This window comes from Pelophylax lessonae, assembly GCF_965119305.1.
Source record: "Pelophylax lessonae genome assembly, chromosome: 9".
NCBI lineage: Eukaryota > Metazoa > Chordata > Amphibia > Anura > Ranidae > Pelophylax > Pelophylax lessonae.
Genome location: NC_138776.1, coordinates 160,719,948 through 160,735,151, shown reverse-complemented (window position 1 = coordinate 160,735,151; position 15,204 = coordinate 160,719,948). Strand labels below are relative to the sequence as shown.

Here is a 15,204-nt window from a genome sequence, read left to right as displayed (position 1 = left end):
AACTTTTTTTTGTAAAGCATATCTTCATGGTTAAGCTGTATTTCCTCCTTTGCAGTCAAACTGTGATAACATCTACTTTATATTTGTTATATGTTCCCAGGGCTTTTTTTCTGCCGGAACGCGGCGGAACGCAGTTCCGGAACCTTTGGCAACTCTGTCCTCTCCAGGTTCCAGGGCTGCTGCAGCAGATGGGGGCGCCAAAGCTGTGTCACTCACATATATATTGTAAATCATGAGCACCTGCACTGTCCGATGGCCTCTCTGCTGCCTCCAGCACTGGTTGCTAGAATAGCCTGCCGCTTTGTGTCTAGCAACCAGTGACGTCATGTTATGAGGCCGAGGAGAGGTAAAAGCATTCGAGTGGAGGAGGAACTTCTTCCTCCCCTGCGCCTAGTCAGTTTTGGCTCCACCCACCTCCTCCAGCATGGCTGAGAGCCTGAAGGGAGCACGTCTCCTGACAAGTTCAGTAAGAGGTAAGTGTGAGCTCAGCTGCCCTGACTTGCTCCAACACTTGCCTGACTTTGGAGGGTGTCTGAGGATCAGCCTTCTCATCCTTGGATGTGTGCTAAGGAAGTTGCAGCTGGACAGGTCAGCAGGACAGCTCTCGATGTCAGGAATGTGAGCAGACTGTCACTGTGGGTGATTTATAGCTTTGTGAAAGTGAGAATCCCCACCGAGTGGAGAAAGCACCCTGCCAGCATTAGCTTTAACCCTTGCTGGGCTAAGAAATAATTAGTGAAGGGGATTAGGCATTGTAAAGGAGAATGGGGGGGATTTGTGAAGAAGTGGCATAATGTGGAGGGGGATGGGGGCCAATGTGTATAGGGGTAATGAATGAAGGAGGGAGAAGTATGTACAGGGAGGAAGTAATGTGCAAAAGAGGGGGAATGGTGTACAACAAATATGGAGGGGAGTAATGTGTACAGGGAAGAGGATAATGTGTGCAAGAGGGGGCTGTGTTTACAGGGAGGGTACTGTATGCACAGAGAAGGGGGTAATGTGTACAGGGAGGGGGTAATGTGTACAGGGAGGGAGCTGTGTGTACAGGGAGGGGGTAATGTGTACAGGGAGGGAGCTGTGTGTACAGGGAGGGAGCTGTGTGTACAGGGAGGGGGTAATGTGTACAGGGAGGGGGTAATGTGTACAGGGAGGGAGCTGTGTGTACAGGGAGGGAGCTGTGTGTACAGGGAGGGGGTAATGTGTACAGGGAGGGAGCTGTGTGTACAGGGAGGGAGCTGTGTGTACAGGGAGGGAGCTGTGTGTACAGGGAGGGGGTAATGTGTACAGGGAGGGGGTAATGTGTACAGAGAGGGAGCTGTGTGTACAGGGAGGGGGTAATGTGTACAGGGAGGGAGCTGTGTGTACAGGGAAGGGATAATGTATACAGGGAGGGGGCTGTATGTACAGGGAGGGTGCTGTATGTACAGGGAGGGTGCTGTATGTACAGGGAGGGGGCTGTAAGTACAGAGAGGGGGTAATGTGTACAGGGAGGGGGCTGTATGTAATGGGAGGGGGGTAATGTGTACAGGGAGGGTTATGTATGTCCAAGCGGGGGTAATGTGTATAGGGAGGGGGCTTTTTTGTACAGGTAGGGGGGTAATGTGTGCTTCAGTCTTCTGAATCTTTTGTCTTCTGCGTTACGTAGTTCTAAGCCTTGATCACACCCGCTATTTGGCGACCACTTAATTTTCACCTCTGAGGAAGGGGTGGCTGGGGTTGTGGGCGGAGTTGAGGTGGGGCTGTGGGCGGAATTGGGTGGGCATGTGGGCGGGGAAGGTGAGTTCCAGCACCTTTTCTCTGAGGAAAAAAGCCCTGTATGTTCCCATTCACATTGCATAATTTATATTTAAAAATTTCTGTTTACCTTTTTATTTGGTAAACATCCTATAAAAATCTTATTCTGCTTTCCCCTTCTATGCAATGTTAAGGAAGAGGTGGGGGAGGTATGTTTAACCCTGTAACCCTGTCTGCACTTCGCTGGCAAATCTTCATTAGCAGTTGAAAACTGGGTGTTATACACAGTTCTGTCCTGTCAAAGGGTTAAATACATCAAGACATAGGTGGTACACTGTATGTTGTTGCTCATAAAAAAATGTCCCTATAGTGTATTGTTCAGCATTTCATTCTGCCTATAGAGTCCTGTGCATAATCCTGCTCTAAAGAAACAGCTAGAAACATAAGAAATTTATATTTTTAGGTACTGAATGCTCTGCGAAGGTAAACACATGTAGCGCCCCCCCCCAACCTCCAGAGTCCTGGCGGTGACCCCCAGAGACAGGGAGGGCCGACATTCCTCCTCAGGGTGCAGGTTACTAGGCATGGTGGGTGGTGTACAAGGTAGAAAGATGGGTGCCAGTCACTTTTATGCTTGAACAAAGAGAAGTTTATTTCTTACAACAGGAATGTAGGATAGAGGGGTAGGGCACAGGACACCATTAGTCAAAAACAGCAGCAGACTTGCAGATTGGCAGACTCCTTAGAAAAACATGTAGAAAAGGCAGTACAGAAAAAGAGCCTTTAAGCTTGAACCAGCAATCTGTACTTTGTAGCATAAGCTGTCTCCTATAGCAACAATATTCTACTCACAGAAGGTGCTGGAACTCTCTGGATTATTCGATCTTGACACTTTCCCAGGCTCTCCATGGGTCCCCAGTCCATGGCAGAGTATCCTCTGGTACTTCATCTCAGTTCTCCATCCTTTCCTTCATGCTTCCAGGTAGGGAGCAGGCTCTTCCTTACAGAGCTCTGAGCAGCTGTTCCTCACACACCCACCCAGACCCCTGTCTGGGTGGAAAGGACACAGATCATCTGACTTCCTCCAAATAAATACCTTCTCCCAGCATGCTTAGCTGCCGATATGATTGGCTGGGAGAAGTATACATATTCATAACCTAGACTTACTGTAATTCATCACACTAATGCCAACGGTAACAGTGCCACCTATTGACATAAGGGAGAACCCACAGCTATACCAGGCTTAGGAGGAAAATCCAATGATCACAAAGACTGCAAATTAGCCAGGCTAACTACCACCTATCACAGCTACATTTATTAGCAACCCTGTTTAAGACAATAGTGCTACACACATAATTAACAAATGGTGAAGGTTTCTTAAGTTTGTTTTAACCCTTCTCTAATCTATACAGAAAAAAAAAAAGTTTGGGCTTTAGATAAATCTTAAATAAACTTCAAACTGCACAGCGAAAAAAGTATTTACATTTGCATTTCAGAAGCTCAGCCCCCCCCCCCCCCCAACAGTGACTTTGCAGCCTTCTAATCTGCAAAGTAAACTCCGAGTCAGTGCACAGGAAAATGGGAAAGAGCAGATTGCTTATACTAGACATAAATAACTACTTTTTTAGGCTCCATTCACACTTGGAAAAGGGGCAGTTAACGATTATATGTGGGAGACCCAGAAGGAGTCCCCAGTGATTAGTGAGTCCCCATTGAAACCAAAGACAGCCTGACAACTCATTCAGATAATCCCTGCTGCTTGCATGCAATCACCCATGAAGCATTGACCTGATGATTGTCCCTGGATGCAGACTGAAAGCCGTGGAAACTTGTCAGGTGTCCTAATCTCTCTCCCCTCAATCCAAAACTTTAAAAAGCTGCCATTCGGCTTTATGTCTGCAGTTTCCTCATAATGATAATTGATCTCTCCTCTTTAATGGAGGATAGGTGAATGGTTCAGCCCGAGTATGAATTTGGGCCAAACATTTGCCTGTTCGGCCATTCACGGAATATCCGAATTTGCAGGGCGTTTGCCCTGGCAAACACCCTGCACTGCACAGTGCATTCTGCGCCCTGATTAGGCAAAGCTTTGCCCAATCAGGGTGCAGTGTAAGATGGTTGTTAAGGAGCGGGGCTTGGAAGCCAGCCATGGCGTCCTTAACAACCGATGAGTCATTAGTTGTCAATGGGTTTCTAAAACAATAAAGAAAAATATGGGGTATGGTATCAGAAGAAGTGTCAAAAAAAATGTTGATACAGGTGTAGAATAAATGTAGGAGTGATAATAAATAATAATGACTAAAAAAGTCACAATAATGTAATCTTCTATAGAAAAAAAGAATATATATATATATATATATATTACTCAAAAAATGTCAATAATACCAACTCTTTGATATTAGTGATGTATCAAGAGGTGATAGAGGATAACATGAAGTGAAGGTATCTTTAAAAGTTGTGACAATAATTCAGCTTCTTATGATAATCAAAATCCAGTGGTAAAAAGCATATACAAAGAATCTATAAATATCGTATTTTTAAATAAAAAGTGCTAGTCTAAAACGTGGTGTAGTGAAATCCATATAAGATATACAAAGCAATTGATTTAAAATAATTTAAGTGAGAAAGGTGCTATAGTGCTGAATAAAGTGCAAAAAAGTCCATAAAGTCTTCTAACAGGTAGTTGCAGTGAATAAGGTGCTCAAAAATCCAATCTAAAAAATCGGGTGAATAGAAGAGAGGAATGCAACTTCCGATAACAGCCAGGTGCGCAGGTAGGTGAGCTAACAATCCAACATTAAGTGAAATGGTCGCTCACCTCCATTTACACTCAAAAGAGCGTTTTAGATGTAATCTTTTAGACCTCTCAATTTTCTCCAACAGATGTAAATTTTATCTCTCTAATCCTTATGCAGCTTATTCGGGGTAGGTATCAAACAAATCCCAATTCAGATATATCACAGATTGTTTCCTTATTCAAAAGATCTCCTTATTATCCCACGATATATCTATCATTCACTCCAATTGGAATATTCAGACTGGTATGGATTTTAAGGGGAACCCCACATTAAAATTTATTAAAAAAGAGCTTGGGGTCCCCCCCAAAACTCATGCCAGACCCTTATCCAACATGCAGCCCGACAGGTCATAAAAAGGGGAGGGGACGAGCCCAAAAGCACCTTTTCCCCATGTTGATGTGGAAAATTGCCTTTTCCAACAACTCCGGGCTGTGGTTGTCGGGGTCTGCGGGTGATGGGCTTGTTGGAATCTGGAAGCCCCCAGATCCCGCCCCCCCCTATGTAAATGGGTATCGGGTACATCATACCTCTACCCATTTACCAAAAAAGGGTCAAAAAGTAATAACCACAAGAAACTGTTTTTGACAAGTCCTTTATTAACAAAAAAATAAAATTGTGTCCCTTGATCTAAATCCATCGTCAATCACGACGCTCACCGAACCCGAAAAATAGAAAAAAAAAAATAAAAATTCTCGCCTCTTGGGAGGCCTCCTGCCGTATGCCCGCTCTGAGCTTTGAAATGTCTTATATAGGCAAGTGGTGGGGCGACCTGGGTTTGTCACCTTGTGGCACCGTCCCCTTCTAAGATAGTCTATGTTGGACCCCCCTCTCCCTTTCTGTCAGGCCTACCAACTCAAATGATATTTCCTTTCCCTCCAGTTGCAGCAGGCTACTCTCTTCTGTCCCCACACACTTTGAACTTAGCTATACAAATATCTAGACACTCCAACATGGTCTTCCATGAACTTCCAAATGCCTATGCTACTCTATATGTCCCTATACAGTATGTCTCATTGATTGGGAGAAAGATTTAGCTCAACAACTGACACCTGAACAAAATGAGTTCATTCTTACCCACAAATCCTCTAAATCTTTCAGAATGCAGGAATCTGGTTACAAACTACCCACCACATGGCATAGAGTCCTAGTGAGACTTTATTAGATATTCCCAAAAGTATATCCAAACCCTGGGGTGCCTTGAGGTTTCTTCTGGGGTGCCTTGGCAAAATGCCAAAATATTGCCCAAAAATTGTATACAAGCTGGCATGTGGATGAAGGCTGCCTTTTAGTTACACTAAGTCACAGGTTTTCATTGTGCACCATTATGGGGTCCTTATTTCATAAGGGGATGTCGCCTGCGTAGCATCCTTGATTGACCCTCCCCTGCTCCTCTCCATCAGTGTTTGGGTCACATTAGCTGAGTGATGGAGAAAAAATTAGAGAGAAGAGAAACATTGGAATACTAGTCAGTAACAGTTTGCAAAAGTGTATTTGCTTTGGAAGAATAATTTATCTCTAACGTTGGATGTTCTACCTGGACTTGTGGATGTTGCTGCATTATGTAAAACTGTTAGAATAGTTTTTACATGTTAGAATGGGGTGCCTCAAGATTGTCCATAATTTTAAAGGGCACCTTGACTGAAAAAAGGCTGAGAAACAGTGCCCTAGAAGATAACAAGCATTTAACCCTTGCAGCGCGAGGGTGGAATTAAAAAAATTCCCTGCGTTCCTTTAAGGAGCCATGTATAGCACTTATGTTACCCTTTAACCGGTTGCCGACCACCCACCGCAGTTATACTGCAGCAAGCAGCCACTCCTGTGCACACCGGCGTAGGTATAAGTCGGTCATGTGCCTGCAGCTATGGGGCGATCGCGCGCCGGTGTGCTCCCGCCCCCGCCCGTCAGCGGGGACTCCGATGCACGGGGCCGGCGGTTCCGATTGCCGCCTGACACCCACGATCGTTTCCCACTGAGAAAGAAGAACGGTCAGCTGTGTTTACAACAGCTGACCGTTCTTCTCCCTGGAATAATCACAGAGTGCATGTGATCCTTCTATATAGGAACACAGGTTTATATGGTCATTTCACAAGCCCCGCCTCCATACAGTTAGAAACATGCCCCTAGGTACACATTTAACCCCTTGATCACCCACAGTGTTAACCCCTTCACTGCCAGTGTCCTTATTACAGTAACAGTGCATATTTTTAGCACTGATTACTGTAGTAATGTCAATGGTCCCCCCAAAAGTGTCAAAAAGGTCAGTCAGGGGTCTGATCTGTCTGCCGCAATGTTGCAATCCCGCAAAAAATTGCAGATTGCCGCCATTACTAGTAAAAAAAAAAAAAAAAAACAATAAAAATTACATAAATCTTTCCCGTAGTTAGTGGACGCGATAATTATTGCGCAAACCAAACAAAATACGCTTATTGCAATTTTTTTTTTTACCAAAAATATGTAGAAGAAAACAAATTGGCCTAAAATGTTAAAAATTTTGATTTTTACTTTTTTTTTTAGGAATGTTGTATAGCAGAATGTGAAAAATATATATATATATTTTTTTTTCAGAATTGTTGCTCTTTTTTTGTTTATAGCGCAAAAAATAAAAATCGCAGAGGTGATCAAATACCACCAAAAGAAAGTTCTATTTGTGGGAAAAAAAGGACATCAATTTTATTCTATTTAGGTACAGCGTCGCACGACCTTGCAATTGTCCGTTAAAGTAACGCAGTGCCAAATCGCAAAATATGGCCTGGTCATTAAGGGGGCAAATCCTTCAGGTCAAGAAGTGGTTAAACAAGCAGAAGTGCACTGCTAATTCTGAACATCCATAATTTACGATTACCTTAATACCTGGTAAAGAATAATGGCAGTAGTTGACCCCTAATTAAGTGCAGAGAGTAATTTGTGATCAGCCACAGCAATTAACCAGGAACCATTTTTGGTTTGTCTGATTGCACTAAAGGGTTGTAACCAGATGATGTGTGTTACAGGGGGCTCCTGATATAACGCGTGTCACAATTCTCACATAGAGGGGCTTGAAATGGCATAAATAAGGCTAAAATGTTTTACTTACATTTCAACTATTATTCTTTAATGTTGTGATCTTTATTTTGACTTTTAGCTGTTTGCAAACGAAAGTGTTTCAGACCACGTGGGGTTTTCAAAAGTGAGGATTAACCTGATCAATGAGAATGACAACCGCCCAATCTTCAGTCGGCCTCTTTACAACGTAACTTTTTATGAGAATGTCACCGTCGGGACCACTATCCTCAAAGTTATTGTGAGTTAAACATTTTTTTCCTACAAATCTTTGCTTTGCTGTTTATCCAATGGCAGACCTCCATCTCTGTTGTGTTAATACTAGACTTACCTAGATTGTCTTGTATTGATCTACCTGTTACAATCCCTATGGACACCTAATGTATGATTTAGATATTGTTTGTACTACTGATTGGCTTTAAGACCAAGCACAAGACTACACTGGAGAGGTGGTAGCGATTGTCCTATTTGACCTGCAGGAATTTTTGAGGATATCTACACACTTTACAAGAACTAGATATTAATCTTAATGGATTAACCGGCTTATTGTAGCAACTGTACCTTCTCATAGGCTACTGTTCCACTGTTCAGGGCCAGGACAAGGGTTGGGCAGGAAGGACGGTTGCCCTGGGTGCAATGGTTTATTGCAGGGATGGGGGTAGGCGCCTTGACCCTAATCCTAAGGGAAGGGGGGGCGCAGTTTGGCATCCTTGCCCTGGTCGCTGCATGACCTTGTCCCGGCACTGCCACTGTTACTCCATCACTACCATTATACCAATGCGGGGGGATTCTTATGTTCCCATACCTGTCACCCTCCATTTAGTGTGACATATTCATTTGAATCATCTATCTAATGCTGGATCCATCTAGGTACAGGCAACCGTTGAGCTGGTGTTATTCTATTTACTATTAGATGAATGGTCCTTAAGCCAAATTGGCCTATTTGCATCTACATTTATGAATTAAGGAAACCGTTAGAGCTCTCTTTTCCTGCTACATACTTACATACAATGCAAGAATTACTTTTTTTCATAACTACTTTTAAAAGGATCTCATTTTGTAGGTTAGGTGCATCTTCCATTTTTTTTAACACAAGATATAAAAAATACCTTTAGAAAATATCCTGGATGGAGGCATTGTCCTATGCTATGATTTTATGAACTAAAATGTAAATATCAGTGCTGGGACAAGGTCATGCAGTGCCCAGGGCGAAGATGCCAAACTGTGCCCCTCCTTTCCTTTAGGATTGGGGTCAGGGTGCCTCTATCCCTGCAATAAACCATTGCGCCCAGAGCAGCCACTCCTTCTGCCCACCCCTTGTTCCGGCCTTGGTAAATATCCATTGCTTGGGGGCACACTATAAATGCTAATACACAAGCTGAAGAAACTGTAATTTATGATTAAAATAGCTAAGATTTTCTTTCACACGCTGTCTAAACCATTGTTACTATTCCAATAAGGGGAAATCAGTTTGCAGGATAGCAGTAAAAGCCACAGAAGTGTTCTAATGTTTTTGTATTCTATCCAATACCAACAAAAGGTTTTGGCTGAACTTACACATTTTAAACTAAACTCCAGCCTTACTTTTGTTCATGCATAGTTGCACATGCTCCTTGCCTGTACTAAAATTGCTTACTCTGATTACACTGCACACTGTGAGCTCACAGTGTACCACTTAGCCCTTTCCTCCCCAGCCCAACAGTCCCTGGCCCATCCCTTTCATTAACTGGATTTCAGTTCTTTTAACCATACAGGCTCAACATCACATATGGGCATTAGCTAGAGTGGACCGCATGAAGAGCAATCTGTCTAGAAAGGCCCTACCCCTCAAGACTAACACCCACTCATCATTTGCATACCTCCTCCCAAGAACCAGCCTGCTGCATTTACCAGGGCTGAGTCTCTTGAGGGGAGTATTTATAGCAGATTTCTATCATGTTTTTGGAAGGCATGTACAACACTTTGCCAGCCTCTTCAACAGCCATGTTCTGCCTGCATTGCACAGAGAAGCACAGGAACCCTGTGATGAAACCGCTTTGTCTAAAATAGAGTATATAATTACTATAGAAAGGGCTGGTTTACATTTTTTGTTTGCATTTTGATGAGGGGGGAGAGAGAATCACGGACGGAACGCAAATGTAGCAGATCAAACTTCAGCTTTCAAAGGGTAACTCCACTTCCACGGGGAAAAAAAATCAGCAAATAAAGAAAAAATAATATAGCGTATAGAATTGCGACACAAATCATATTGTGATTGAATGTTATTAAAAATGACCTTTCCTTTTCAATCTGCAGCTCTGTAATTTTCTGAAAATGCAATACAATAGGGCTACCTGGAGCTGTTCTGTACTCAGAATGTATACTGACCACACCCCAGAAACATAATTTCCTGCTTGTGTGATTGGCTCACCAGTTTTCCCAGAAGTCTGTCTAAGATACAAGTCAGATTTCTGGCATCCCATGCAACAAAAATGTCCTTTTTGGTGAGATACTCTCATTAGGAACACGTATAAAGGGATGTAGGCCCAGTAGATTTCCTCATTATTGCTCTGCAGCTGCCACAGCTGATAAATAATTATGAAACCACTCCCATTTGACTCACTCAGCACAGAGGAACAAAAAATGATTTATTTAGAATAGCAAAAAGGTAGGAATCTGCATCAAAGCTGACAATGTACAGAGATCCCCCAAAGGGGAATGTTTTTTTCTCAACAAAAGTGGAGTTACGCTTTAAATTTAAGCACTGGATATGTGGCAAATATTAGAGTTCTTGTATACCTCAAAGAAGGTGACAAGATAATGGAACAATGGTAAGTGTGACACTCTCTGGTAGAGTTTTGCCTTTCTAGGTAGCAAGCTTTTTGGAAATTCCAGAAATGCAGTCATGATCATTTCAAGCACAATCAAGTCTAGTCATTCATAGTCCCTTCCAACTGCTACCCTTTATCTGCCCAAATAACATTTATTTCTCTTTACTTCTTTTTTTCCCCACTGTAAGACTTCCTATTTATTGAGTTGCGGCAGGTATTCTGAGTATACTATAGGTCAGTTTCCTAAGCAATATCAGGTAAAATCTACAATGGCAAAAAGGTTACCCTTGCCCAAACCTATAATAATGCTTTATGCGCAAACCTAATAAAAAATGCAGTTCATTCATCAGAAATATTACTTCAGGAAAAATCTTTTTTCTATTTTACAGCTCTCTGTGTGAATCAGTGTATAAAATCAGTTCTTGTGTTGGAAAGGAGATACTAGATATTTTATGGCATTTTCCCAGAGAGGGACGTCCAGGCTATTTATCAGCTAAAAATGGTTCAAGATGACATTCATTTAGGTTGTTAACTCCATCGGCCAGCATCAAGGCTGAATCTGACTATCGCAATCATACATTTTTACATGCGCAGATGGTTTAAGAGAGAAATGTATAAATTATACAGAAAGGTAGAGGGAAAATAACAAAATTTAACTTTGATTTATTTACACTGCTATATCCACTTGGTTTCAGTATTAACTTCCATTTGTGAGGGCAGGGCTAGTAAACAGCCAAAGAATAATTTAAATATATAAAAATCTAGTCAGCTATTTGCAGCAGCAGACTGGCGTGAAAAAGCCAAAACAGCCAGGTGAGATAGTGATTTGCATATTTGGCGTTTGTGAAAGAAATGCTACAAGAAAATAACAATTGCAACTGAATATGATGATGTAAGACAGGGATATGCAAACTGTGGCCCTCCAGCTGTTGCAAAACTATAAGTCCCATCATGCCTCTGCCTCTGGGTGTCATGCTTGTGGATGTCAGAGTCTTGCTATGCCTCATGGGACTTGTAGTTCTGCAACATCTGGAGGGGCCACATTTTGCATATCCCTGAAGTAGGGTTTTAAAGCTTGGGCTTGCATCTGAGTCCGCACAGATTTCTAATGCTCTGGAATTGTGATCAGTCTTAAACAGCTGTATGTTTTGTATGTATTTCAGTGTGATGCCAGCTGGTTATGTAGGCAAATAAAAGGCACATATTGTTGTTCTCAGTGCACACTTGGGTTATTTTACAAAATAGAACAAAGTGTAATGATGAAAAGAAAAACCTAAAGCAATAAATCAGGTGTACGCTACAGCTTTAAAAACATGTTATAACTGGTGCATGTGAGTTATCAAAGAAATCAGCGTTGCCATCTTTCCAACAAGTATTAGACATCTGAGACCTTCAATAGCTGCTACTTAAAGTGGATATCGGGGAAATGGAGAAAGTGCTGAGAAGGGTAACCAAACTGATAAGAGGCATGAGGGAGCTAAGCTATGAGAAAAGATTAGAGGAACTGAATGTATTCTCTCTTGAGAATAGGAGATTAAGGGGGATATGATCAACATGTATAAATACATAAGGGGTCCATATAGCAAACTTGGTGATGAGTTGTTCACTTTAAGGTCAACACAGGGGACAAGGGGGCACTCTTTACATCGAGAGTAAAACAGATTTTGTCTATAAAGAGCTGTGAAAATGTGGAATAGACTCCCTCCAGAGGTGGTTCTGGCTAGCTCACTAGATTGCTTTAAAAAAGGTCTGAATTCTTTCCTGGGTGTACTTAATATACAGTAAGTGGGTACTAATTTTTTTTTTTTAGGTAAAGTTGATCCAGGGAATATCTGATTGTCTCTTGGGGGATCAGGAAGGAATTATTTTCCCCTGCTGTAGCAAATTGGATTATGCTTTGCTGGGTTTTTTCGCCTTCCTCTGGATTAACTGCGGGTATAGGATTGTGCATATGGGATCGTATGGTTGGGTTTTCAATACTGTTTTTCTTTTTTTTTTGGTTGAACCAGATGGACTTGTGTCTTTTTTCAACCTGACTAACTCTGTAACTATGTAACTATGGATGTAAACTCCATTCATGAAATTTGACCTGGTCACATACAGTTGTGCTCATAAGTTTACATATCCTGGCAGAATTTTTTGATTTCTTGGCCATTTTTCAGAGAATATGAATGATAACACAAAAACATTTCTTTCACTCATGGTTCATGTTTGGCTGAAGCCATTTTTAATCAACTGTGTTTACTCTTTTTTAATCATAATGACAACAGAAACTACCCAAGTGACCCTGATCAAAAGTTTACACACACCAGTTCGTAATACCGCATATTGCCCCCTTTAACATCAATGACAGCTTGAAGTCTTTTGTAGTATTTGTGGATGAGGCTCTTTATCTTCTCAGATGGTAAAGCTTCCCATTCTTCCTGGCAAAAAGCCTCCAGTTCCTGTAAATTCTTGGGCTGTTTTGCATGAACTGCACGTTTGAGATCTCCCCAGAGTGGCTCAATGATATTGAGGTCAGGAGAGTGAGATGGCCACTCCAGAACCTTCACTTTATTCTTCTGTAGCCAATGACAGGTTAACTTGGCCTTGTGTTTAGGATCATTGTCATGTTGGATTGTCCAAGTACATCCCATGCGCAGCTTCGGGGCTGATGAATGCAAATTTTCCTCCAGTATTTTTTGATAAAATACTGCATTCATCTTGCCATCAATTCTGACCAAATTTCCTGTGCCATTGTAGCTCACACATCCCCAAAACATTAGCGATCCACCTCCGTGTTTCACAGTAGGAATTGTGCACTTTTCATCATAGGCCTTGTTGACTCCTCTCCAAATGTAGCGTTTATGTTTGTGGCCAAAAAGCTAAATTTTGCTCTCATCACTCCAAATGACTTTGTGCCAGAAGGTTTGAGGCTTGTCTCTGTGCTGTTTGACGTATTGTAAGCAGGATACTTTGCAGCATTTGCATAGTAATGGCTTTCTTCTGGCAACTGGACCCTGTTTGGGAGATTAACCCTCTCTATTTGTCCTGTTTACTCTTATCATTGAAAGTAAAAGAAAGACCCAAATTTTGGGTTGTCCCCATAAAAGTAATAGAAGGGAAATCTTGCAATGGGGACACTAGTTCTGATGACCCTGGGGGAAGGAAATCCCTTAATTTGCAGGGATTTACTCTCACTTGCTGTTTGGCTATGGGACAGGAAGTGAAGGGAAATTTCTGCAATGGGACAAAGATGAAAAAAAATCTGACAGGAGTTATAACCCTCCCTTACTCTTTCCAAAAATTGAAAAAAAAAAAGGTTTTGCCTGTAGCTCTACTTTAAGCATACATGGTTAAATTCAGTGTGAACAGGGGTGGTCGGAAGCTCTGGAGCAATAAATCTCCACTAAGATTCTCTACTAAGAAAACAAATTAAATTCACCTTACTTCACAGCCTACAACGGAATAGTGTCGACAATGTTGAAGTCTCCTCCTGTGTATCTGACCTTTAACTCTTCTTGATTCAAAATTTGATAGGGAGTACAGGGCCAGTGTCAACAGCAACCTCTGCAATCCATAATGATACAGTACTGGATTGGTGTGATGTTTACATGCACACACATTTTCTCTGTTTACTTTGCCTCAATAGCCCCCTAATGGGCCCCCCTTCCCTCCTAGGTCCCATAGCAGTGTTGTAAGCTGCTATGGCTATTGTTACACCACTGACTGTATGCATCCTGTATATGGGTAGTAACCACGAATTGATAAGGACTAGGGATTTCCATGGTGTGTTTACTCTATAAACAGATGGGCCAAGGCTATATAGAGCCTCAAGTGTTTCCCGTTTGACAGATATTATTATTTGAAACAGATGTTTTACAAATTAGAATTTCAGGCTCTAAATAAAGAGTGTTGCGGTTCTTTAATTTCCAATCTGAAGCCACAACTGTTTGCAAGGCCGAAATGTCAAATTTAGTCAGTATGAGTTAGTGACAATGAAATTAGCATGTAAATAACGGCTCCTTCCCAGCTGATTACTGCTGCATATCTTGCTTACATGTTTATTACATTATGCTATATCTTGAAAAACAGAGCCATTATTCACCCATAAGTATGAGGTCTTCCACTGTACAGTAAGTCATTCATGTAGTGAATGTAAAGCTGAAAAGGGTCATTAGAAGAGCTAGAGCAGCAGGCAAGCTACAGAAACATATCTACCTCTCTTTCACTTTTTTCTGAATAATTAGTGAGATTGTTTATTAGGATTTCAAAACAAAGTATAGTTAGAAAAGGAAAATAGGGATGACAACTTTAGGAAAATCTTGGTGGCGTAAGCCACTAAAATTTTTCTGATGATACATTTTAGAAAATTAAAAATTTCTTATCTAGGTGACCGCTGCCTCCCTAACAGCCAGCATCCCTAAACAGGAAACTGTTGCTTTTCTTAACTCAGCCAAACACCCATTTAGTTGGGCCTTTCGCCAGAACTCAGAACGTCCAAAATTCCATCCAAACCCAACTGGCAGCTCATTCAAACTAGTAATTTTCTTTTCAGGAGCTACTGCAAATTATCTGTTTTAAGCATACTGCTAAGTAGCAGGGTGCTGTAGAATCAGAATGATGCCATTTATTGAAATAAAACACACTTACAAATAAAAAGAGCTGTGTCCTGCCTGGAATTGTGAGGGGACACTATCAACAGCATGGATATATGAAACCATCAAAACCTCAAGTTATGGCCAATCATCCAGCATCAGCAGTGGGATCTGAACCAGTATCAGTGGGAACCTAGGCGGGCACGCCAGTGGTGTTTACAACTGCAAGCAAAGTGGCTAGCAGTC

General features: G+C 41.8%; 1 protein-coding gene across 2 annotated transcripts in view; it reads left to right on the top strand.

Annotated features, from left to right (window-relative positions):
• Positions 1-15,204, top strand: part of CDH23 (cadherin related 23) — a 1,628,602-nt gene that overhangs the window by 789,513 nt on the left and 823,885 nt on the right. For both annotated transcript variants that reach the window (XM_082268007.1, XM_082268006.1), the window contains exon 13: positions 7,654-7,812. In XM_082268007.1, the coding sequence (XP_082124133.1) occupies positions 7,654-7,812 (159 nt within the window). The remainder of the gene's footprint in view (positions 1-7,653; positions 7,813-15,204) is intronic.